Below are 23,844 nucleotides of genomic sequence, written 5' to 3' on the forward strand. Positions count from 1 at the left end.
GGATCCCCCGGGCTCCATCCCCGGGCCCCCGAGCTCCATCCCGGGACCCCCGAGCTCCATCCCGGGACCCCCGAGCTCCATCCCGGGACCCCCGAGCTCCATCCCGGGACCCCCGAGCTCCATCCCGGGACCCCCGAGCTCCATCCCGGGATCCCCCGAGCTCCATCCCGGGACCCCCGAGCTCCATCCCGGGGCCTCCCGGGGCAGCGGGCGGGACCCTCCGCCTGTCCCGGGCAGCCGAACCGGCTTCGCCCTCAGCCCCGCTGGTGTGGCTCGTGTTTGTTTTCCTCATTCCAGCTGCCGGAACAAACATTGCCCAAGGATTTTCGGGATCAGCCGCAGCTCCTCAGCAATTCCCGAGCCACGTCCCGGCTCAGCCTCTGCGTGTCCCGGGAACCCCCGGGAACGCTTTTCCCCGTCTCCAGCCGGGCCGTGGCGGGGCCGGGCGGCTCCGTGCCCTCCCCCGTGCCCGGTGCTGCTCGCTCAGCTGTTCCATTTGTCGGCAGCTCGCCGGGGAGGGGGCCAGGCCGGCCCCGGCTCCGATAAGGGCGGATCGATGGCGCGGGACGGTCCCGGCCGCACGTACCGGGGCTGCCCGAGCAGAGTCCGGCCCGCCGAGCCCCCGTGGGGCCGCATCAAAGCGCCTTAATGAGCGCTTAATTAGCGATTGGGAGATGCCGCAGCCTTTGAGGTGCCCCGGAGCTTCCTCGGGAACTCTGCTCTGGGCGGAGGGGAGGGAGGGAGGGGTCACCCCTTAAATAAGGAGGGGTCGGGGCTGGGGAGCGAGCGGGACGCTGCCCCGGGATCCGGAGGGTGCTGCAGGAGCCATGCCCACCAAACCCGTCCCTGGCTGCGAGCTGGGTGAGTAGCCGAGCACCCCGGGAGCTGGCACTGCCCCCGGCCCAAACCAGCCGGGATTTGAGGGATTTGGGCAGTTTGCCAGCTCCGGGCTGCCTGTGGGGTCAGTCGCACCTGGTTTCAGGTAGGGAGTGAGGCCAGCACTTGGGTTATCCCTATTTTCAACACCCACATTGCTGGCTCAGGGTGTCTCCCACCTCCTGGATTTCTCCTCGTTTTCCCAGGACTTGGTCATTCAGCAGCACCATCAGTGATGCCGGGCTGCTCCTGCCCCGTGCTGTGTCCCCTTCCCAGTTCAGTCCCTGGGTTTGGCCCTCAGGAAGTGGGTGGTTGAAAAAATTATCTCAAGGGAATGCACAGAGGAGGAGGAGGAGGAATTCAGTGAGGGAGCAGCATTTCTCTCTGGAAAAGCCAGAAGCAAAGCAAACCAGCACCTGCAGCCATTGCCTGCAGCAGAAGTCAGGAAAGTCGGGGAGAAATTGGTGAGTTTGGCACGAAAAGCAGTGCCAGGACAGGCAAGGTCCCAGCAGAGTTCCAGGGCTCCCAGTTTTGGGGCGGAACGAGACACTATTGGGAAAAGCTTGGAGTGGGAGCAGGGGCTGCAGGCTGAGGGGGGATCACGGAATATCCTGAGCTGGAAGGACCCGTGAGGATGATCCGGTGCAGCCCCTGGCCCTGCTCAGACCCCTCATCAATCCCACCCTGCGCATCCCTGAGAGCGCTGTCCAAACGCTGCTGGAGCTCTCGGGGTCTGCCCGTGCCCCGGGGAACCCGCTCAGTGCCCGGCACCCTTGGGGGGAAGAGCCGAAACCTCCCGGGCACAGCTCCAGCCATCCCTTGGCTGTGCCCCCCTCACCCACCACGGGGGTCCGGGGACCCTCCTGGGGCTCATCCCCCTCTCCGGGGCTCATCCCCGCCCTGCCGGGGTCCGCACCGGGGCCACGCCCCAAACCGGCACCCGGGGCCGTGTTTGCCATCCTGGGGCTGTGCCCCTGTCCCCATCCCGCCCCAGAGCTGCGGCTCCGCCCCAGGACCCACATCTGGGCTCCGGCCCCACCGTGGCTGCCGTGCCCGGTTCCCGGTTCCCGGAGCCCTGCCCGGTGCCGCCCCCGGCCCGCCCCGTGACGCGCTCGGCGCGCCGGGGCTCGGCTCGCTCCGGCCATGGAGCGGCGGCGGCGGCGGCGGGGCCGGGGGCGGCCGGGGCCGGTGAGCGATGGGGGGCAGCCGGGGTGGTCCCGGGGTGTTCCCGGCTGTGCTGCGGGGGGATCCGGCCTCGGGGGTGTCCGGGTGTGTTACGGGGGGCTCCAGCCTTGGGGGTGCCTGGGGGTCCCCTGGATGTGCCGCGGGACCCCTGGGGTGGGGGTCTGCAGGGGCCATGGACCCGCCGCCCGCCCCCTCCCATCGCCCCCCGCCGGGGCTCGGGGTTCCCCGGTGACCTTGGGGTGTCCCGGGGGTCCCGGCGGAGGCACCGAGTGTGACCCTGTGCCCTCCCTCGGGGTTTGGGGTCCCGCGGGCTGGGGGTGCCCGGCCTGAGCCCCCCCCCCGCCCGGTCCCCTCGGCTCCGCCGGGCTCGGGGCCCGCTCTCGGCTCCGGTTCCTCCCTGGCGGACCCCGGTGGGGAGGATGAGCCCCAGAGGGCCTGGAGCGCTCGGGGATGGCGCTGTGACCCGGCACAGCTCCGTGCTCCCGGCTCGCCTCTCGCCACCGGCCCCGGGCAAGGTCCACACGTGGCTGAGGCTGCCGAGCTCCCGGGCCCGGGAACCGAGAGAGGAGCTCCGGGAGAGCGGGATCCTGCAGGCAGCAATGGCATAACGGCTCCGTGGTGTTGTGGGCTGGACACAGAGGAAAATTCCCGGAGTCTCAGGTGTGCCTCAGCTGCCCCGTCCCACGCTGGAAACTGGGGCTGGCTCCTGAATCTGGGAGCTGCAGCAGACTGGGAGGGGAGAGCTGCTCCTCCTTGCCGGGTGTTGGTTGTTTCGGGGTGTGGAAATAACCAGGTCATCCTCCATCCTTCTCGGGGAGCAGGGCAGGCTCGGCTCCCCGTGCCCTCCTGAACCCCGGGCATCTCCCAGCTCCGGAGCGTGGGATGAGGGACAGGCAGGGACCGAGCTGGTCCGACCTGTCCCGGTGTGACAGGAGCAGAGCCGAGCTCAGCCCTGCCTTTGTCCTCTCCTGGGGTGGGCAGGAGTGGGGCAGAGCAAGGAGAGAGGAACCCCGCGGGGATGGGATGGAGCCCCCAGGGAGGAACCCCGCGGGGATGGGATGGAGCCCCCAGGGATGGACCTGCCGTGTTGTGCCCCAGGGTGACCCCACCAGGTCCGTGCGGAGGACGAGGTTTTCCAGGTCCTGGACCAGGTGGTGCCGGTGCCAGCAGAGGAGCAGGAGCACGTGGGAGGTGGTCAGCAGGGTGGAATCGGGGAATGAAGCTTGGAAAAGCTCTCAGATCACCCAGTCCAACCATTACAGCAGCTCCTGTCAGCACCAGTTGAGAGCTGCCTGTGTTGGGATGGCAAGGGGCCACCTTGGCTCTCTGCACTGGTTTGGGGCCGGAGCTCCGGCCTGGGAGGGCTGGACCAGAGGGTCAGTGGGCGGGTGAAGGGCTCCCAGTGTCACCAGCTGAGGAGCTCACAGTGTCACCAGCCTGCAGGGTGTCTGTGTGTGGAGCAGAACAAGATACCAGCCCCAAAACCACCCCAGAAGAATCCGTCAGGATCCTGCGTGCCCCGCAGGAACCGGCTCAAAGCCCCACATCAAAGGCAGGACCTCAATGGCAGGAACCGCTCCCAGCACGGGGCCGGGCTGCTCCCGTGTCCTTCAGGGAGGAGCAGGAGCAGGATGAGCCCGGGGCTGGTGGAAGGACAGCGGCTTTGCTGGGAGGGGAGGCTGGGGGTAGAACAAGAGCCCGTTGTTCGTTGTTGGCTGCACACGTGGGGAGGGCCCGGACAGCAGCAGCCGTGTCTGGAGGGTTTGTGCGGTGACCTCGGGGTGTTCTGCTCAGGGCTGGTTGTGTTCCAGGGAATATCGCCCTGGGGAGGGGCTGCTGAACCCACACCTGGTGTCAGGGAGAGAACCTGGGGCTGGGTGCGAGCTCAGGTGGGCAGGGAGGCCACAGGCCCCTGGCTTGTGTCAGCCACAGCGTGGCCACGGGGCCAGGGCAGTGCCCGTCCCACTGTGCTGGGCACGGCTGAGGCCCCAGCCTGGACCTGGGGACAGTTCTGGGTCCCCAGGGCAGGACAGGGAGGGGCTGGAGCTGGGAATGGGAATGGGCTGGGGAGGGGGCTGGAGCACTGGGAGGGACGGAGGGGCTCAGCCTGGAGGAAAGGAGGCTCAGGAGGGACCTCCTTGGTCTCCACAGCTGCCCAGCAAGAAGGGGGCAGCCAGGTGGGGGTCAGGGTCTGCTCCCAAGTGACAGAATGAGACAAAAAGGTTTAAAAAGGTTTCCAGGAGAGCTTTAGGTTGGATTTTAGGGAGAATTCCCTCATGGAAAAGGCTGCCCCCGTGCTCAGAGAATCTCCTGTGGGTGAATGAATGAGAGACACGTGCCCTGGGGCGGGTGTGGATCCAGCCCCCAGCCCAGCAGCTGCTGGGGCAGATAAGGGGCCCTGTCCTGCCCCCACCCGGGCTGGGCTGGGGCTGGGGTCAGATACTGAGCTGGGTCCACAACGAACATTCCCCCCAAGATCTCCCTCCTTGCTTCATCCTGGGCTGGAGCTCTGGTGGGACTCGCTGCCGGGGTAAGCTCGTTCCTCCTGGATCACGTTTTGGAGAGGAGTTGGCTTTTTGTTAAACTTCAGTGGGGTTTTTTTTTAAATGGAAGCTGTGGGGTTTGGTGCTTAGAAAAGAAAGAAAATGGTGTGTGAGGGGTCAGAGCTGGACTTCACTTAAATTGAATCTCTAGCTGGTGATTTCCTTTTACATCCTCACTGAACCAATATTCCCGTGTTTTATGGCAATCTCCTTCCAATCTGATGGAATTTGACAGAGGATTCGGTGCTTTACAGGCCAGAAGTCATCAGTGAGGGACATTGGCTTGTCCTTGGAGGGGGGTTGAGCTCCTGGAGCCCAGAGGATGCCAGATCCCTCATCCCCAGATCCCTCATCCCCAGATCCCTCATCCCCAGATCCCTCATCCCCAGATCCCTCATCCCCAGATCCCTCATCCCCAGATCCCTCATCCCCAGATCCCTCATCCCCAGATCCCTCATCCCCAGATCCCTCATCCCCAGATCCCTCATCCCCAGATCCCTCCCCAGCCCCATTCCAGATCCTGCATGGGTTGAATTTAAACCCAGGCTGTGATGAAGGAGTTAAACCTGCCCTTAACCCACTTCCCCCTGCCTGGGGGGCTGGCAGGGCCTTGGGGAGTGCTGGAGGGGTTTGGGGGGCGCAGGGGAGGATTTGGGAGTGCTGGAGGTGCTGGGATGAGATGAGGTTTCCACATCGAGGGAATTCCCCGTGTGTTTCCTTGTCCGGAGTTTCACAATCAGCCCCAGCTGCCTGTGGACACTCCTGGCACGTTGGTGCCCATCAGAGCTCCCATGGGCAGAGCAGCAGGACTTTCTTAGCAGGTCCCAGCCTAAATTCCCTCTCCCATCCCTGCTGAGACCCTCAGAGCTGGAAAAGAGCTCAGGACGTGAGTCCATCACTGTGAGGTTCCTCAGAGCTGAAAAAGAGCCTGGGAAGTGACTCTGTCTCTATCCCCCTCTCCTGCCAGCCCCGATTTTCCATCCTGACCGGATTTTTCCCTTTTTCACAGCCAATGTGTCCAGTTTGAAGCAGTTCCCAGAGCAGGGGAAGGGCTCCACCATGGGAAACTTGGACATGGAGCGGAAGGCATCCTACGGTGAGACTGGATCAGGAAAGGGGGCAGGGGGGGGCTGCCCTCATCACCCTCCTTCCTTTCATTAATTCCCTTGTTTGGGAAGAGCTCCGGGGTGCCAGGCTGAGGTTTGCAGCACCCCGGGGTCACTCAGCCTGCCTGAACCAGCCAAACCAGCCTGGCCTGGGCAGGAATGTCCTGGGAGAAATCTCCTGAGCAGGGATCTCTGCACACCTGGGCAGCTCCAAATCCTTTATGTAAACGAGGTCCTGGCAGGGTTCTGGGAGGCCGGGAATAGGAGGAGCCCGGTGGTGATGCAATAGGAAAGTTGGGCAAAGATCTGCCCTGTCCGAGCCCCCTGAGCCCAGAGCTGCTGCTCCCGAGGGAAGGAAATGTCCCGTGGGGAGAGCGGGAGTGAGTACGGGCTTGGGAGAGAGCTGGGGTGGAGGATTTGCTGGGAGAGAGCTGGGATCCAGGTTTGGCTGGGAGAGCTGGGATCCAGGTTTGGCTGGGAGAGAGCTGGGATCCAGGTTTGGCTGGGGGAGAGCTGGGATCCAGGTTTGGCTGGGAGAGAGCTGGGATCCAGGTTTGGCTGGGGGAGAGCTGGGATCCAGGTTTGGCTGGGAGAGAGCTGGGATCCAGGTTTGGCTGGGAGAGAGCTGGGATCCAGGTTTGGCTGCAGGAGAGAGCTGGGATCCAGGTTTGGCTGCAGGAGAGAGCTGGGATCCAGGTTTGGCTTGGGAGAGAGCTGGGATCCAGGTTTGGCTTGGGAGAGCTGGGATCCAGGTTTGGCTTGGGAGAGAGCTGGGATCCAGGTTTGGCTGGGGGAGAGCTGGGATCCAGGTTTGGCTGGGGGAGAGCTGGGATCCAGGTTTGGCTGGGATCCAGGTTTGGCTGCAGGAGAGAGCTGGGATCCAGGTTTGGCTTGGGACAGGGCTGGGATCCAGGTTTGGCTGCAGGAGAGGGTGGGAATGTGCTGGGTGGCCCTGCACGCTTTCCTCACTGCTCACGTTTGGGAGCTGCTGGAATTCTCTCGGTGCTGGGAGAGGTGTGGGGTTGTGTGGCATCTCCTGACTGTCCAGGTGTTGGATTTCCCCAGGATCCAGCCAGGAGAGGCTGGGATAATGGTGCAGGAGCAGTCCCAGATTTCCCTGGGACCTGGCTGAGCCAGCCCCAGTTAATCATTGCGGGGACACTGGTCCACATCAGCCCTGGGATGGGGATTTTTAAAATTAATTGGAATAAATAAATAAATCCCTGGCTCCAGCCTGGAGCCGGGTGGGAGAGGAGATTCTGGGGACACAACAGACTCCAAGGGGTGCAGCAGTGTGGGATGTTTTAATTTAATTACCTCTTTATCACTTAATTAGCATCAGCTGTGCTGGCTTGTTGTGCCTGTGGGGCTCAGCAGCCCCTGGCAGGGTTTCCTGCCTTTCCAGGAATGCTGACTCCCCCCTTTCCCTCTCTCCCTGCAGAGGACGTGTCTGGGGAGCCTGGGGGTCTCGGGGGGGTGGTCAGCACCATCTCCAGCAGCAGGAGCCCCCTGCAGCCCCCCGACACCGACGAGGGGGAGCCGTTCACCACCTACTTTGACAGCAAGATCCCCATCCCTGACGATGAGACGGTGAGTGGGAAAACCCCGCGGGAAAAATCAGCCTGAGACACCCACCTGAGTCATTGCCAGCAGTTCCCTTCCAGCCTGGACTGGGGAGGGAAGGGGGGAGGGGTCCCCCGTGCTTTGGGGGATGTGAGGCCTGTGTTAATCATTGATCCCGTGGGATTTGTCTCCTGCTTGGAGCAGTCAGAGAGCATTGAGAGGCCTTGTCACACCTCAGGGCTCTTTGTTCCCTTATCAGGGAGCAGTTCTGGCTGGCCTCACACACTGTCCCCCCTGCACTGTCCCCCCTGCACTGTCCCCCCTGCACTGTCCCCTGCACTGTCCCCTCCTTCCCTCCCAGGCCACAGCTGCCTCTTGCCCTTGGTTGTAGCTCCAGTTTCAGCTCCCAGTGAGGGAGAGCCCTGCTCCCCCCTGGAGTTCCACCACCGTGACCTCGGCTGTGCCAGAGCCTGAGCCTGGACCCCTCAGACCGGGGGCAGAGATCCAGGGTTTGGGGTGGGATCAAGGACCAGGCAGGATTTTTAGGCTGAGATTAGAGAACAGTTTGGTTTTACAGCCCTGCAGAATTTCAGATGGGTTTAAGGAGCAGGCTGAGCCCCTGTCTGAGGTGGGAGTGAGGGAATTATCCCAATTTCCCCCATTTCTGTCCTCTCCTGCAGCATTCCTGCTTCAGCTTCCGCAAGCTGTGGGCGTTCACGGGGCCGGGGTTCCTGATGAGCATCGCCTACCTGGACCCCGGCAACATCGAGTCTGACCTGCAGTCCGGGGCTGTGGCGGGCTTCAAGGTGGGTGCAGGGCCCCACGGGGCCGTCAGCAGCGTCCCATGGGGGGCTGCAGGGTGGTGGCAGCACCCCTGAGAGGAGGGGGCGGGAGGCTCCCGGATCCTGGCTCCGCGTCCCTTTGGATCCGGGCACGGAGCTGCCTCGGCAGAGTCAATAATGGGGGTTTTGCCCAGAGCTGTGGGGTTTGGGGGGACCTGGGGCTCGGTGTGTCCCCCCACCCAGCGGTGTCCCCGTGTCCCTCAGCTGCTGTGGGTGCTGCTGCTGGCCACCGTCATCGGGCTGCTGCTGCAGCGGCTGGCGGCGCGCCTGGGCGTGGTGACGGGGCTGCACCTGGCAGAGGTCTGCAACCGCCAGTACCAGAAGGTGGGTGATGCTCCCCAGATCCTCAGGGGTGCCAGGGGGGTGGGTGATGCTCCCCAGATCCTCAGGGGTGCCAGGGGGGTGGGTGATGCTCCCCCAGCCCCTCAGGGGTGCCAGGGAGGGTGGGTGACACTGCCCCGACTCCTCAGGGGGATTGGGGTGGGTGGGTGATGCTCCCCCAGCCCCTCAGGGGTGCCAGGGTGGGTGGGTGACACTGCCCCGGCTCCTCAGGGGTGCCAGAGGGGCCTGGGGACAGTCCTGGGGGATTTGGGACGATGGGGGGTGGGTGGAAGAAGACGGGTGACCCCCCCAGTGTCCTTGGTGGTGCCATGAGGACTCGGGCTGTTCATGGGGGTTGTTTCAGGGTCTCTCGGTGCTGTCCTGGCTTGGGGAGCACAAGGAGGGAGCAGGGGGATGTTGCCATTTAAAAGTCAGGAATAAAATCTGGGATTTCAGCTGCCTCCCAGCACAGCAATGCTAAAATAATCCCAAGGAATTACGAGGAGAGAAACAGCCCTGTAGGTCAAAACCATTTCCTGGTTCCATGTCTGGGAATTCCCTGGGTTTACGTAAGGAAGATCTGCTGACAATGAGTGAGGCTGGGGGGCTCTGGGGACATCTGGGGTGTCCCAGCCCTGTGCCCTGGGGACATTTGGGGTGTCCCAGCCCTGGGCACTTGGGTGTTCCCCATCCAGCTCCTGACACCGTGTCTCTGCTCTGACCTGGAACATCTCCCCACGCTCATTCCCAGTTTATCCCCACGTGGAGATCTCACATTTTGCTCTTGCAATTGCTCCTGTATCCAGGCCAGGAGCTGGGGTGGCACAAGTGACCCGGATCCTCCCCAGGATTGCCACAGGAGCTGGGATTTCAGCCCTGTGGGCTTCCCACACCAGGGCAGGGTGATGACCCCGTTCCTGCCTGCAGGAGCACCCCAGCCCCATGGGAGAAGATATTTTCTCCCTGTTTTTCACGGGTGTTTCTTTCCCCCCCAGTTCCCTCGGATCATCCTGTGGCTGATGGTGGAACTCGCCATCATCGGCTCCGACATGCAGGAGGTCATCGGCTCTGCCATCGCCATCAACCTGCTCTCCGTGGGGAAGTGAGCTGGGGTTTGTGTGGGAAATGAGGGAGGAAGGGGAACCCTGTGCCCAAAAACTCCCTGATTTCCTGTGAATTGCCCCAGATCAGCACTGAGGATGTGAGTCACCCTGCCTGGCCGGGCTCTCAGCGCCAGCTCAGCCTCCAGGGCTGCATTGGCACTGTGGGACACCCACGGGGGCTCTGTTCCAAAATCGGGGTGCAGCCTCCTGCCACACTCCACATGCCACACAGGATTCCTTTCCCCGCTGTCCCTGGGGCTGGGAAGGCAGGAATGGACCCAGCACAGGCAGGCGTGGGGTGTCCCTTGGATTGTGGTGTTCCTGGGACAGGACACAGCCCTGTGACCCCTTGTCCTGCTCAGGCCATGAAGAACCCCCAGACACAGCTCCACCCCAAAAAAAACCCCAAATGAAAGGGCTTTGGAGCTGTGGGTGTGCACTGACCCCGCTGTCCCCCACAGGATCCCGCTCTGGGGGGGAGTGCTCATCACCATCGCCGACACCTTCGTTTTCCTCTTCCTCGACAAATACGGTAATTCCCGCTTCCGGTTCTGGGAGCCGGATCTGGGATCGGGAATTCCTCAGCTTGGCGACAACGGGACTTCTCCTCCTTGCAGGCTTGAGGAAGCTGGAGGCGTTTTTTGGGTTCCTCATCACCATCATGGCCCTGACCTTTGGATACGAGGTACCCCCCAGGGGACACTGAGGGGCTGGAGCCTGTCCAGAGCCAGGAATGGAGCTGGGAAGGGGCTGGAGCGTGTCCAGAGCCAGGAATGGAGCTGGGAAGGGGCTGGAGCCTGTCCAGAGGCAGGAATGGAGCTGGGAAGGGGCTGGAGCGTGTCCAGAGGCAGGAATGGAGCTGGGAAGGGGCTGGAGCCTGTCCAGAGGCAGGAATGGAGCTGGGAAGGGGCTGGAGAGTGTCCAGAGCCAGGAATGGAGCTGGGAAGGGGCTGGAGAGTGTCCAGAGCCAGGAATGGAGCTGGGAAGGGGCTGGAGCGTGTCCAGAGGCAGGAATGGAGCTGGGAAGGGGCTGGAGCCTGTCCAGAGCCAGGAATGGAGCTGGGAAGGGGCTGGAGAGTGTCCAGAGGCAGGAATGGAGCTGGGAAGGGGCTGGAGCCTGTCCAGAGGCAGGAATGGAGCTGGGAAGGGGCTGGAGAGTGTCCAGAGGCAGGAATGGAGCTGGGAAGGGGCTGGAGCCTGTCCAGAGGCAGGAATGGAGCTGGGAAGGGGCTGGAGCGTGTCCAGAGCCAGGAATGGAGCTGGGAAGGGGCTGGAGAGTGTCCAGAGCCAGGAATGGAGCTGGGAAGGGGCTGGAGAGTGTCCAGAGGCAGGAATGGAGCTGGGAAGGGGCTGGAGCCTGTCCAGAGGCAGGAATGGAGCTGGGAAGGGGCTGGAGCACCGGGAGAGGCTGGGGGAGCTCAGCCTGGAGAAAAGGAGGCTCAGGAGGGACCTTCTTGCTCTCCACAGCTCCCTGACAGGAGGGGAAGCAGCCAGGTGGGGGTTGAGCTCTGCTCCCAGGTGACAGGATGAGAGGAAATGTCCTCCTAGAGGAGGTTTAGGTTGGATTTTAGGGAGAATTCCCACCTGGAAAAGGCTGTCAGGCTGGTACAGGCTGCCCTGGGCAGGGAGGGAGTCCCAGTCCCTGGGGAATTTAAGAGCCACGTGGGTGTGACACTTGGGCACAGGGTCAGTGGTGGCCTTGGCAGTGCTGAACCCAACGATCCCAGAGTCTTTCCCAATCTCAACAATTCCATGATTCAACGCTGCGATCCCACCCCTGTGCTGAAACAGCACCAAACGCAGGGATGGACACTTCAAATTAAAGAGATTTGAGTTTGCTTCGTGGTTCTGCTGTGGAGCACCCCAAAACTCCCTTTTTTCCCGTGCCCAGTACATCACAGTGAAGCCCAACCAGGAGAAGCTGCTGCAGGGACTGTTCATCCCCTACTGCAAGGACTGTGGCACGCCGCAGCTGGAGCAGGCCGTGGGCATCGTGGGCGCCGTCATCATGCCCCACAACATGTACCTGCACTCCGCCCTGGTCAAGGTGAGCACCCCAGGAGGGGGCCCTGGGCTCAGGAAACACCCTCAGAGGAGCCCGGGCACGTGGGGCTGTTGTGGGGTGTTGGGGCCTTGAGAGGCTGGGCAGGGTTAAAGGAATAAAGCAAGGATTTATTAAAAGCCCTTCCAAAGATGCACCTTGGAAGAGCCTGCCCGAGGCTCCACCCAGGATGGACAGCCAGGCACGAATTTCACACTTTGATCAGTTTTAGTCCATCTCCATATTGGGGTTAATTGTCCAATTCCAGCTTCAGGTGATGAGGTCTCATCCTCTCACTCTGCTCTCGTCGGTTCCCTGCTGAGGCCTGGAAGTGCAGCGGTGGCTCTGGGCTGGAGAGGGGTTGTTGTGTGTGCCTGAGCTGTGAGGAGAGCTCTGGCTGGGGCTGAGTCCGGTCCCGAGGCAGGGCAGGCTCCGCAAAACACCGAAACACGAAAGCTGAACCTGGAGGTGTCAGCGTGGGACCCGGGGGTGTCCCCTCCGTGTCCCAGCATCGCTGTCATCGCTGCAGCCAGCGCTGATTGCAGGGGTTAACGGTGAATTCCTGTCCCCTCTGCTGTCCCTGTCCCCCCTCTGCTGTCCCTGTCCCCCCTCTGCTGTCCCTGTCCCCCCTCTGCTGTCCCTGTCCCTGTCCCCTCTCTGCTGTCCCTTGTCCTCTCTGCTGTCCCTTGTCCTCTCTGCTGTCCCTGTCCTCTCTGCTGTCCCTGTCCCCTCTCTGCTGTCCCTGTCCCCTCTCTGCTGTCCCTGTCCCCTCTCTGCTGTCCCTGTCCCCTCTGCTGTCCCTGTCCCCTCTCTGCTGTCCCTGTCCCCTCTCTGCTGTCCCTGTCCCCTCTGCTGTCCCTGTCCTCTCTGCTGTCCCTGTCCCCTCTGCTGTCCCTGTCCCCTCTCTGCTGTCCCTGTCCCCTCTGCTGTCCCTGTCCCCTCTGCTGTCCCTGTCCCCTCTCTGCTGTCCCTGTCCCCTCTCTGCTGTCCCTGTCCCCTCTCTGCTGTCCCTGTCCCCTCTCTGCTGTCCCTGTCCCCTCTCTGCTGTCCCTGTCCCCTCTCTGCTGTCCCTGTCCCCCCTCTGCTGTCCCTGTCCCTGTCCCCCCTCTGCTGTCCCTGTCCTCTCTGCTGTCCCTGTCCCCTCTCTGCTGTCCCTGTCCCCTCTCTGCTGTCCCTGTCCCCTCTCTGCTGTCCCTGTCCCTGTCCCCTCTCTGCTGTCCCTGTCCCCTCTCTGCTGTCCCTGTCCCTGTCCCCTCTCTGCTGTCCCTGTCCCTGTCCCCTCTCTGCTGTCCCTGTCCCCCCTCTGCTGTCCCTGTCCCCTCTCTGCTGTCCCTGTCCCCCCTCTGCTGTCCCTGTCCCTGTCCCCTCTCTGCTGTCCCTGTCCCCTCTCTGCTGTCCCTGTCCCCTCTCTGCTGTCCCTGTCCCCTCTGCTGTCCCTGTCCCCTCTGCTGTCCCTGTCCCCTCTGCTGTCCCTGTCCCCTCTGCTGTCCCTGTCCCCTCTGCTGTCCCTGTCCCCTCTCTGCTGTCCCTGTCCCCCCTCTGCTGTCCCTGTCCCCTCTCTGCTGTCCCTGTCCCCTCTCTGCTGTCCCTGTCCCCTCTCTGCTGTCCCTGTCCCCCCTCTGCTGTCCCTGTCCCCCCTCTGCTGTCCCTGTCCCCTCTCTGCTGTCCCTGTCCCCTCTCTGCTGTCCCTGTCCCCTCTCTGCTGTCCCTGTCCCCCCTCTGCTGTCCCTGTCCCCTCTCTGCTGTCCCTGTCCCCTCTCTGCTGTCCCTGTCCCCTCTCTGCTGTCCCTGTCCCCCAGTCCCGGCAGGTGAACCGCGCAGACAAGCGGGAGGTGCGAGAGGCCAACAAATATTTCTTCATCGAGTCGTGCATCGCGCTCTTCGTCTCCTTCATCATCAACATCTTCGTGGTGACCGTGTTCGCCGAGGCCTTCTTCAACAAGACCAACGCGGACGTGGTGAGTGGGACTGGGAGCACTGGGACGGACTGGGGCTGACTGGGGCTGACTGGGACGGACTGGGACGGACTGGGGCTGACTGGAACGGACTGGGGCTGACTGGGACGGACTGGGGCTGACTGGGACGGACTGGGGCTGACTGGGGCTGACTGGGACGGACTGGGACGGACTGGGGCTGACTGGGATGGACTGGGGCTGACTGGGATGGACTGGGGCTGACTGGGATGGACTGGGGCTGACTGGGATGGACTGGGGCTGACTGGGATGGACTGGGGCTGACTGGGACGGACTGGGACGGACTGGGACGGACTGGGGCTGACAGGGGCGGACTGGGATGGACTGGGGCTGCCGGGGAGGGACGGGGATGGACTGGGGCTGACTGGGACGGACTGGGACGGACTGGGGCTGACTGGGACGGACTGGGACGGACTGGGGCTGACTGGGATGGACTGGGGCTGACTGGGACGGACTGGGACGGACTGGGACGGACTGGGACGGACTGGGGCTGACTGGGGCGGACTGGGACGGACTGGGGCTGACTGGGACGGACTGGGGCTGACTGGGACGGACTGGGGCTGACTGGGACGGACTGGGGCTGACTGGGACGGACTGGGGCTGACTGGGACGGACTGGGACGGACTGGGACGGACTGGGGCTGACTGGGACGGACTGGGGCTGACTGGGACGGACTGGGACGGACTGGGACGGACTGAGGCGGATTGGGACGGGCTGGGGCGGACTGGGACGGACTGGGACTGACTGGGATGGACTGGGACTGATTGGGATGGACTGGGACGGACTGGGACGGACTGGGACGGACTGGGAGCACTGGGACGGACTGGGATGGACTGGGACTGACTGGGACGGACTGGGGCTGACTGGGACGGACTGGGGCTGACTGGGAGCTGCGGCCGGGCTGGAGGGATGAGGGATGCGGTCAGACCCTGATCCTGGGCTCAGGTTTGGGCCCCGTGAGAGCCCCCCCAGAGCTGGGGAAGGGTTTGGAGCATCAGGAGAGCTCAGCCTGGAGGAGAGGAGGCTCAGAGGGACCTTCTCGCTCCCCACAGCCGCCCAGCAGGAGGGCACAGCTAGCTGGGGTCAGGCTCTGCTCCCAGGTGACAGCAGGAAACAAAAAGGCGTCCAAGGGAGCTTTAGGTTGGATTTTAGGGAAAATTCCTTCATGGAAAAGCTGCTCAGGCAGCGTGTCCCCATCCCCTGGGGGGTTTAAAACCTGTGTGGATGTGGCACTTGGGGACGTGGTCAGTGGTGGCCTTGGCAATGCTGAGATCGCTGCTGGACCCAACGATCCCAGAGGATTTTCCATCCCAGCCCATTCCCTCATCCCCACCCTTCCGTGCCCTTGCAGCACCAGGTCTGTGCCAACTCCAGCAGCCCCCACTCCTCGCTCTTCCCCAACAACAACGAGACCCTGGAGGTGGACATCTACAAGGGGGTGAGTGTCCCTGGGGAGGACAGCTTGGGGACAGCCCAGTGACCCTGTCTGGTGTCCCTGGGGAGGACAGCTTGGGGACAGCCCAGTGACCCTGTCTGGTGTCCCCGGGGGGTGACAGCCACGTCTGGGACAGCCCAGTGACCCTGTCTGGTGTCCCTGTGGGGGACAGCCACGTCTGGGACAGCCCAGTGACCCTGTCTGGTGTCCCCAGGGGGTGACAGTCACATCTGGGACAGCCCAGTGACCCTGTCTGGTGTCCCTGGGGGTGACAGTCACATCTGGGACAGCCCAGTGACCCTGTCTGGTGTCCCTGGGGGTGACAGTCACATCTGGGACAGCCCAGTGACCCTGTCTGGTGTCCCCAGGGGGTGACAGCCACGTCTGGGACAGCCCAGTGACCCTGTCTGGTGTCCCCGGGGGTGACAGCCACGTCTGGGACAGCCCAGTGACCCTGTCTGGTGGCAGCTGCTGCTTCTGGATAAACTGGGAGCAGTAGAGGGATCCCCAAAACAGGGCTGAGAAAAGAAGGGTCCTTGAGCCCTTTTACTCCTGGGAGTTGCTCCTGCTCCTCGCTGCCCTCGGGGTGACGGAGCCGCTCTGTCCCCGTTGCAGGGCGTTGTCCTGGGCTGCTACTTCGGCCCTGCTGCCCTCTACATCTGGGCCATCGGGATCCTGGCGGCCGGGCAGAGCTCCACCATGACCGGCACCTACTCGGGCCAGTTCGTCATGGAGGTAACGCAGCTCCTCGCTCCCTACTCGCTCCCTGTACTCACTCCTTACTCCTAATTCCTTACTTCTTGCTGCTTTGCTCCTCACTCACTACTCCTTGCTCCGTACTTTGCACTCGGTGCTCCTCACTCTTCGCTGGGTACTTGTGGTTCTCCTACTCCTCGCTACACTCTCCTTGCTCCGTATCCTCTACTCCATGTTCCCCGTAGTCCTTACTCCATACTCCTCACTCCACTGCTCCGTACACCTGACTCATCTGCTCCTTACTCTGCACCCCTCACCCTTCACTCTGTACTCCCCTCTACTCCTCACTGTGTTCTCCTGGCTCTGTATCCCGTCCTCTTTACTCCTCTCTACTCCTTCCTTACTCCTCGCTCCCTCCTCGCCCTCTCAGCCCCTCTGCCCCGTCCCCCCGCAGAGGTTCCTGGTTCTGTGCTCCATGTTCCTCACTCCTTACTCCCTCCTTGCCCCCACCCAGGGCTTCCTGAGCCTGTGCTGCTCCTGGACTACTCACACCTTACTCACTCCTCACTCACTCCTTACTCACGGTCTCCCTGTGCCCCCCCCAGGGTTTCCTGAACCTGCGCTGGTCCTGGACTACTCGCTCCTTACTCGCTCCTTACTTGCTCCTTACTCGCTCCTTACTCGCTCCTTACTCGCTCCTTACTCGCTCCTTACTCGCTCCTCACACTTTATTCACGCCTTACTCACGGTCTCCCCGTGCCTCCCCAGGGTTTCCTGAACCTGTGCTGGTCCTGGACTATTCACTCCTTACTCACGCCTTACTCACTGCTTACTCACTCCTTACTCACAGTCTCCTCGTGCCCCCCCCAGGGTTTCCTGAACCTGCGCTGGTCCTGGACTACTCACTGCTTACTCACTGCTTACTCACTGCTTACTCACTGCTTACTCACTGCTTACTCACTGCTTACTCACTGCTTACTCACTGCTTACTCACTCCTTACTCCCGGTCTTGCTGTGCCCCCCCAGGGTTTCCTGAACCTGCGCTGGTCGCGCTTTGCGCGGGTGCTGCTGACGCGCTCCATCGCCATCACCCCCACGCTGTTCGTGGCAATCTTCCAGGACGTGGAGCACCTGACGGGGATGAACGACTTCCTGAACGTGCTCATGAGCCTCCAGGTGCGCCGGGGCTGCGGCTGGGCCCGGCCCCTCCCGGCCCGGGTGCCCAGGGCTGGAGCAGCCTGGCCAGTGGAAGGTGTCCCTGTGGGGTGGAGGGATGGGGCGGGATGAGCGTTAACCCATCCCGGGATTCCCAGTGAGCGTTAACCCATCCCGGGATTCCCAGCATTAACCCATCCCGGGATTCCCAGTGAGCGTTAACCCATCCCGGGATTCCCAGCGTTAACCCATCCCGGGATTCCCAGTGAGTGTTAACCCATCCCAGGATTCCCAGTGTTAACCCATCCCGGGATTCCCAGTGAGCGTTAACCCATCCCGGGATTCCGGGCATTAACCCATCCCGGGGTTCCGAGTGTTAACCCATCCCGGGGTTCCCAGCTTTCGCCCATCCCGGGGTTCCGCCGTGATCAGAGCGATTCCAGCTCTTCCTTCTCCGGTTTCCTGCCTGTTGCAGCTCCCGTTCGCGCTGATCCCGGTGCTCACCTTCACCAGCCTGCCCAGTGTCATGCACGACTTCGCCAACGGCCTGTGAGTGCCACGGGGGGCACCTGGGCACACCTGGGACACACCTGCCCCTTGCCTGGGCACATCTGGGCACACCTGGGTACACCTGGGCACATCTGGGGACACCTGGGTACACCTGCCCCTCACCTGGGCACACCTGGGCACATCTGGGGACACCTGGGCATGCCTGCCCCTCTCCTGGGAACACCTGGGCACACCTGGGTACACCTGCCCCTCACCTGGGCATGCCTGGGCATGCCTGCCCCTCTCCTGGGAACACCTGGGCACACCTGCTCCTCTCCTGGGCACACCTGGGCATGCCTGCCCCTCTCCTGGGCACACCTGGGCATGCCTGCCCCTCTCCTGGGAACACCTGGGCACACCTGCTCCTCTCCTGGGCACACCTGGGTACACCTGCCCCTCACCTGGGCACATCTGGGGACACCTGGGCACATCTGGGGACACCTGGGCACACCTGCTCCTCTCCTGGGAACACCTGGGCACACCTGCTCCTCTCCTGGGCACACCTGGGCACATTGGGGCACACCTGGGCACACCTGCTCCTCTCCTGGGCACACCTGGGCACACCTGCCCCTCTCCTGGGAACACCTGGGCACACCTGGGCACATTGGGGCACACCTGGGCACACCTGCCCCTCTCCTGGGAACACCTGGGCACACCTGCTCCTCTCCTGGGAACACCTGGGCACACCTGCTCCTCTCCTGGGCACACCTGGGCACACCTGGGCACATTGGGGCACACCTGGGCACACCTGCTCCTCTCCTGGGCACACCTGGGCACACCTGCCCCTCTCCTGGGAACACCTGGGCACACCTGGGCACATTGGGGCACACCTGGGCACACCTGCCCCTCTCCTGGGAACACCTGGGCACACCTGCTCCTCTCCTGGGAACACCTGGGCACACCTGCTCCTCTCCTGGGCACACCTGGGCACACCTGGGCACATTGGGGCACACCTGGGCACACCTGCTCCTCTCCTGGGCACACCTGGGCACACCTGCCCCTCTCCTGGGAACACCTGGGCACACCTGCCCCTCTCCTGGGCACGCCTGGCCCTCACCTGCTGCATCCCCCACCTCACCCTCTGTGTCTCACCTTGCTCCCAGGTTCTGGAAGGTGGCCGGGGGTCTCCTGATCCTGCTCATCTGCTGCATCAACATGTACTTCGTGGTGGCCTACGTGATGTCCCTGCACAACCTGGGGCTCTACATCGGGGCCGCCGTGCTCAGCGTCATCTACCTGTCCTTCGTGGCGTACCTGGTGAGTCAGGCTCCACCTGAGCCCCCTTCCAGCTGGGAGAAGACTTTGGAACAGCAGCTCCTCTGCACCTGTCTGTGTCTCCCAGGTGGAAAATCACGGAATGACCCTGGAACCGCAGGATGGGATGGGCTGGGAGGGGTTTTAAAGGCAATTTCATCCAACCCCTCTGCCACGGGCAGGGACAGCTCCCACCTGGCCAGGTGCATCCAGCCTGGCCTTGAACACTTCTAGGGATGGGGAATCGTCTGGGAAATCCATGCCAGTGCCTCCTCACAGGGAGGAATTCCTCCCAAAAATCCTCCTCTGGACTTGCTCCAGCAGCTCCACGTCCTGGTTGTGGTGCCTGGAGCTGGAGCAGCTCTGCAGGTGGGGTCTCACCTGAACCCCCCTCACCTGCTGCCCACACTGGGGGCTCAGCCTGGGCTGTCCCCAATGCCATCCCTTGGGGCTGTCCCCAATGCCGTCCCTTGGGGCTGTCCCCAATGCCGTCCCTTGGGGCTGTCCCCAATGCTGTCCCTTGGGGCTGTCCCCAATGCCATCCCCTGGGGCTGTCCCCAGTGCCATCCCTTGGGGCTGTCCCCTCCCCTCCCAGCTCCGGGTCCCCAGGGGGGCTGGTCCCAGGCACTGGTCCCAGTACAGGCACCAGGGGACCCCAGTTGTCACCTGGGTACGGAGCCATTGGCCACAAGGCCTTGAGTGGCACATTCTGACCGACCCCCGATCCATGAGTGACCCCCAGGGGATCCCCTGTGGGACCCCAGTGGGGTTTACCCCAGCCAGGCTCAGGTTTGGGGTCCCCAGTGCGGAGCATTGAGGGGCTGGGAAGGGGCTGGGGGGGCTCAGCCTGGAGAAAAGGAGGCTCAGGGGGGCCCTTCTGGCCCCCCACACCTGCCTGACAGGAGAGGGCAGCCAGGTGGGGTCAGGCTCTGCTCCCAGGGGACAGGACCAGGGGAAACAGCCTCCAAGGGAAGTTTAGGTTGGATACTGGGGACAATTCCTGGAAAGGGCTGTCAGACCCTGACACAGCTGCCCAAGGCGGGGTGGGGTCCCCATTCCCTGAGAGCCGGCTGGATGTGGCACTTGGGGACACGGCCAGTGCTGGACCCGGTGATCCCTGAGGTTTTCTGCCCCATTCCATAACCCCGTGGCACCCCTGTCCCAGCCTGACCGTCCCCTCCTGTCCCCGCAGACGTGGCTGTGCCTCATTGCCCTGGGCGCCTCCTTCCTGGCCTGCGGGAGCACGGTAAGCGTCACCCGGACCCTGCACCTGGAGCCGCCGCCCTCCCACCCCCCCAAATAACCGGGGGGGGGGGGCTGGACCCCAACAGCCGCCACCGGAGCCCCGGGGGCCAGCACCGCTCTGGGAGAACACCCCGGAACCCTCGGGGTTCCTTTGCTGAACCCCAAATCATCCCTGGATGGGAGACACGACTGGGGGGGGACACAGGAGCAGCCTGACCCCTCCCCATTTTCCTTTCAATCCCTGCAAATTCCTCATCCCAAAGCGTTTGACCCCGCCGTGGTACAAACACTGACCTCCAGGAGCGCTGCTCTGCTGGACAAAATAGGCAAATAAGCTAAAAATTCCCTAAATCCCCTCCTGGGTGATGTTTGGGGATGCTGCTGTGGCTGGACGTGGTGTGACACTACAGCTGGATCTGCCTCTGCTGCCGGAGCAGATTTGGTACTTTTATCACTGGAAAACATTTCCTGTTCCCATCAGAACGGGAAACTCCAGCATTAATATTGTCACTACTGGTTTTTAATGGCCCAGTGTGGGATTTTGGGGTCAGCAAATGAAACGAGTTTGTGGTTATTTATGATTTTATGACTTTGTTCCCTGTGATCCATGGAAATGCTCTTGGAGTTCTCAAAAATCCCTGGATTGTAAATCAAAATCAGGCTGTGAAGGCTCCAAGAGCCTTTTCCAGGGGTTTCTTTGCTGCTTTTGCTTGTTCTGGATTTAACCCTCTCCTATCATGTCCCTTTTGTTTAATGAATTTTGGAAGAAGCTTGGCCAGGAATGTGACCTGAGTGCACCAGAGTGGATTGGGATGGAGGGAACTGGGTGTCCTTTGGATCTCCCAGGGGTGTTTTGGGGCCCCTCATTGCCTGTTGGGGTGGATTTGAATCTCTGGATCATGGAAATTGAGTGTTGAAAGCTCGGATTTGGGTTATTTAGGGAAATTCCCTTCTCTGTCCAGCTGGAGCTGCAGCAGAGCCACAGCTGCATGGCTTTAGATCCCAAAATCCTTCATGGATCTGCAAGATGGAGCATGGGGGGCCCCAAACCTCTCCTGGAGCCCAAAGCAGGGTGTTCCAGCCCAATCCTGGTTTATTTGGGATACCTGCTCAGGGCCAGGGCTCCATCCCTCACTGCCCATTGGCATTTCCCTGCACTCCCAGTCCCAGGCAGGGAATTCTCTCTGAAATAAAATCCCTGCAGAATCCAACTCTTGGGGATGCAGCCCAGAATGGTTTGGGATCTGCTCACGGGGATTTGGGATCTGCTCACGGGGATTTGGGATCTGCTCACGGGGATTTGGGATCTGCTCACGGGGATTTGGGATCTGCTCATGGGGATTTGGGAGCTGCTCACGGGGATTCCTTCCCTTCCATGAGCAAACCCAGTATCCTGTCCCAGGACTGGAGCAGGTCAGGGCAGCCCCTCCTGCTCTGAGCTTCTGTGGGGTTTTATCCATCAGCACCCGAGGTCTGGGGTTATTCCCTGGTGCCCAGGACTCGTTCCAGGGATGAAGGTGAAAACACTCAGAGCCCAGCAGGAAAACTCCCCTGTGATTTGAGGCAGGATCAGATCCCTCTTCCCGCCCTTTCCCAAACCAGCTGAGACTTGCAGCTCCCCCTGACCACAATGGATTTCCAGCTTTCCCGTTATTATCCCGGAATTCCAGCAGGATTTAACCCTGTAGTGTAACGTTTGTAGGTTTTACACCCATTCCCACAACACAGCAGCCACGAGCTGTGGGATGTGTGGGGTGGGGGGGATGAAGGGCTGGACCAGAGGTGGACTCAGGCTTTGGAATCCTGCTGTACCACCCCCAGCTTTCCTGGGCTGGGAATTTTGGCCTGGGAGGGGTCAGCTCTCCTGGCTGAAACACTGACTGTGCCTGGAGCCTCCAGCTTTGGGTCCCCATCTGTGGCCTCTGCTCCGTGCTGCACTAACGTGGGGGTTTTTCCTTTGGTCCTGGTTGTACAAACCCCCTTTGCCATTAAAACATGGAAACTTTTCCAACTTGGCTTCCTGGGTCATTTTTTGGGGCTGTTGCTGGCTGTGACAGAGCCCCTGACACTCTGGAGCTGGAGCTGCGCCCGTGGGCTCGTTGCCTTTTTCCCAACCTGGAAATGACACTGGAAATCATTTTAGCCCAGAGTTAATATAATATAAGAGGGGATCTTTATTTGAAAGCCTTTGGGGGCAGTTATGGGAAGAGCTCCACAAAATCCCATCCCCACAGGGCTGAGGACATTGTAGGTTTGGGGAAATTAGCATAATTGATGGAAGCACCAATTAAGAGGACAAGTGGTGATGCCATTTCCCTCCCAGGTCCCCCCCTCGGCCCTGGCTGTGCTCTGTCCATGAAATGCATCTCCAAGAGTTGTTCCCAGGGCTTGGAGCTCTGGAATTTTGTCTTTCTGCCTAGGGAAAGGCCATGGAAAAATACTGGGAAAAGTAGTTATTAACTCCAGAGCTCCAAATGTACGTGCAAAGAACACAGAGAACATAACAAAGGCAAAAGTCAGAACGGCATCAGGGTGAGCCGGGGCGTGTCCCTGTCCCGTGGGATTCACTCCCAGGCTCCTGCTGTGCCCGTGCCATCACCAGGAGAGCCGGGGCTCCCTCACCCTGCAGCGCCTTCCCCTTGGAATTCCTGCAGTGGGATCAGCACATCCCTCCTGTCCTGCTTCATCCACCAGCTGCGCCAAAAAACCTGAAATTAGGATTATTTCCCCTGCTTTTGCCCCTCCGGAGCCTCAGCTCTGGCTTAGTTTAACACTGGAGGATTTGCAGTGTTGTCTTGTAATTAAGCAGCCTGCGCAGTCATTGCTAATTAAGGCTCTTCCATGGCCCGAATTTAATTGAGCTGGAGCAGTTAATTGGGGCTGCAGGAGGAGGGGCCTCTCGGAGCCCTGGGTGGGGCTGGGCTGGGATCCGCTCCCGATTAACCCCATTCCTTCTGGCCACTGCTAATTAATGGCCACTGCTAATTAATGGGCAGGCGGTGACTCTGGGGCCGTGGCCGGTGCTGCCACCTCGGCACCCACCCGGGCTTTGTTAAGCTGGGCTCGACTGAGGCTTTCTTAACCCGGGATCAGCTCTGGTTTCATCAAAATCCTGCCTTGCTCAACACCGGCTTCATTAAACCAGGCTTAATTCAGGCTTCGTTAAACCGTCCTCAATTTGAGCTTCATTAAACCCGTCTCAACTTGCTCTTTGTTAAACCCGACTCAGTTTGGGCTTCATTAAATGGTGGCTTTGTTAAACCAGCTTCCATTTCATCTTTGTTACCTGAACTTCATTTGGGCTTCCTTAAACCTTCCTGAAACCAACTTGGGTTTAGTTAAACTCTCTTTGGCTCAGGCTTCCTTAAACCTTCCTTAAACCAACTTGGGTTTAGTTAAACTCTCTTTGGCTCAGGCTTCCTTAAACCTTCCTTAAACCAACTTGGGTTTAGTTAAACTCTCTTTGGCTCAGGCTTCCTTAAACCTTCCTTAAACCAACTTGGGTTTAGTTAAACTCTCTTTGGCTCAGGCTTCCTTAAACCTTCCTTAAACCAACTTGGGTTTAGTTAAACTCTCTTTGGCTCAGGCTTCGTTAACCCAGGCTCAGCTCGGGCTCATTAAATCCCCCGGGCATTAATTGTTGCCTTCCCCTCCCCAGGGCCGCCCGGGCTTCGCCGCCCACCCCGAGCTCTTCCTCCTCGGCCACGTCGATTCCGACCCGTCCGTCCCCAGGTGACCCCAGGAGCGGAGCGGACCCCCAGGACCCCCCCAGGACCCCCGGAGAGGTGGGACAGACCCCGGGACCCCCCCAGGACCCCGGAGCTGTGGGACTGACCCCAGGACCCCCCCCGGGACCCCCCCAGATGACCCCAGGAGCGGAGCGGACCCCCAGGACCCCCGGAGCTGTGGGACAGACCCCGGGACCCCCGGAGCTGTGGGACTGACCCCGGGACCCCC

At 61.7% G+C, this 23,844-nt stretch overlaps 1 protein-coding gene across 4 annotated transcripts; it reads left to right on the forward strand.

The window, feature by feature from the left end:
• The first annotated feature begins 798 nt into the window (after positions 1 to 798).
• SLC11A2 (solute carrier family 11 member 2) lies at positions 799 to 23,769 on the forward strand. 4 transcript variants are annotated; one of them, XM_088068855.1, is made up of 18 exons: positions 799 to 861; positions 5,614 to 5,700; positions 7,152 to 7,300; positions 7,954 to 8,079; positions 8,320 to 8,439; positions 9,432 to 9,538; positions 10,001 to 10,071; positions 10,157 to 10,224; positions 11,431 to 11,586; positions 13,380 to 13,538; positions 14,905 to 14,991; positions 15,604 to 15,723; positions 16,711 to 16,860; positions 17,315 to 17,388; positions 18,492 to 18,645; positions 19,835 to 19,888; positions 23,546 to 23,672; positions 23,751 to 23,769. In XM_088068855.1, the coding sequence occupies exons 1-17, from the start codon at positions 828 to 830 to the stop codon at positions 23,621 to 23,623; spliced, it is 1,794 nt and encodes a 597-aa protein (XP_087924981.1). In that variant the 5' UTR covers positions 799 to 827; the 3' UTR covers positions 23,624 to 23,672; positions 23,751 to 23,769. The 4 variants fall into 4 exon arrangements, with proteins under 4 accessions (XP_087924981.1, XP_087924980.1, XP_014116126.2 ...); XM_088068854.1 differs by having other exon boundaries at positions 23,546 to 23,755; XM_014260651.2 differs by lacking the exon at positions 799 to 861 and adding an exon at positions 1,990 to 2,064 and having other exon boundaries at positions 23,546 to 23,755.
• The last annotated feature ends 75 nt before the right edge of the window (positions 23,770 to 23,844 follow it).

This window comes from Pseudopodoces humilis, chromosome 32 (genome assembly GCF_049639895.1).
Source record: "Pseudopodoces humilis isolate 2021_Gansu_Grassland_sample_001 chromosome 32, ASM4963989v1, whole genome shotgun sequence".
NCBI lineage: Eukaryota > Metazoa > Chordata > Aves > Passeriformes > Paridae > Pseudopodoces > Pseudopodoces humilis.

Excerpts from the sequence above, each read along its gene's own strand:
- SLC11A2 (XM_088068855.1), top strand. The coding sequence starts at position 828 with ATGCCCACCAAACCCGTCCCTGGCTGCGAGCTGG. Across the intron at positions 8,080-8,319 it reads GGGCTGTGGCGGGCTTCAAG|CTGCTGTGGGTGCTGCTGCT; the intron begins GTGGGTGCAGGG and ends CGTGTCCCTCAG. Across the intron at positions 9,539-10,000 it reads AACCTGCTCTCCGTGGGGAA|GATCCCGCTCTGGGGGGGAG; the intron begins GTGAGCTGGGGT and ends TGTCCCCCACAG.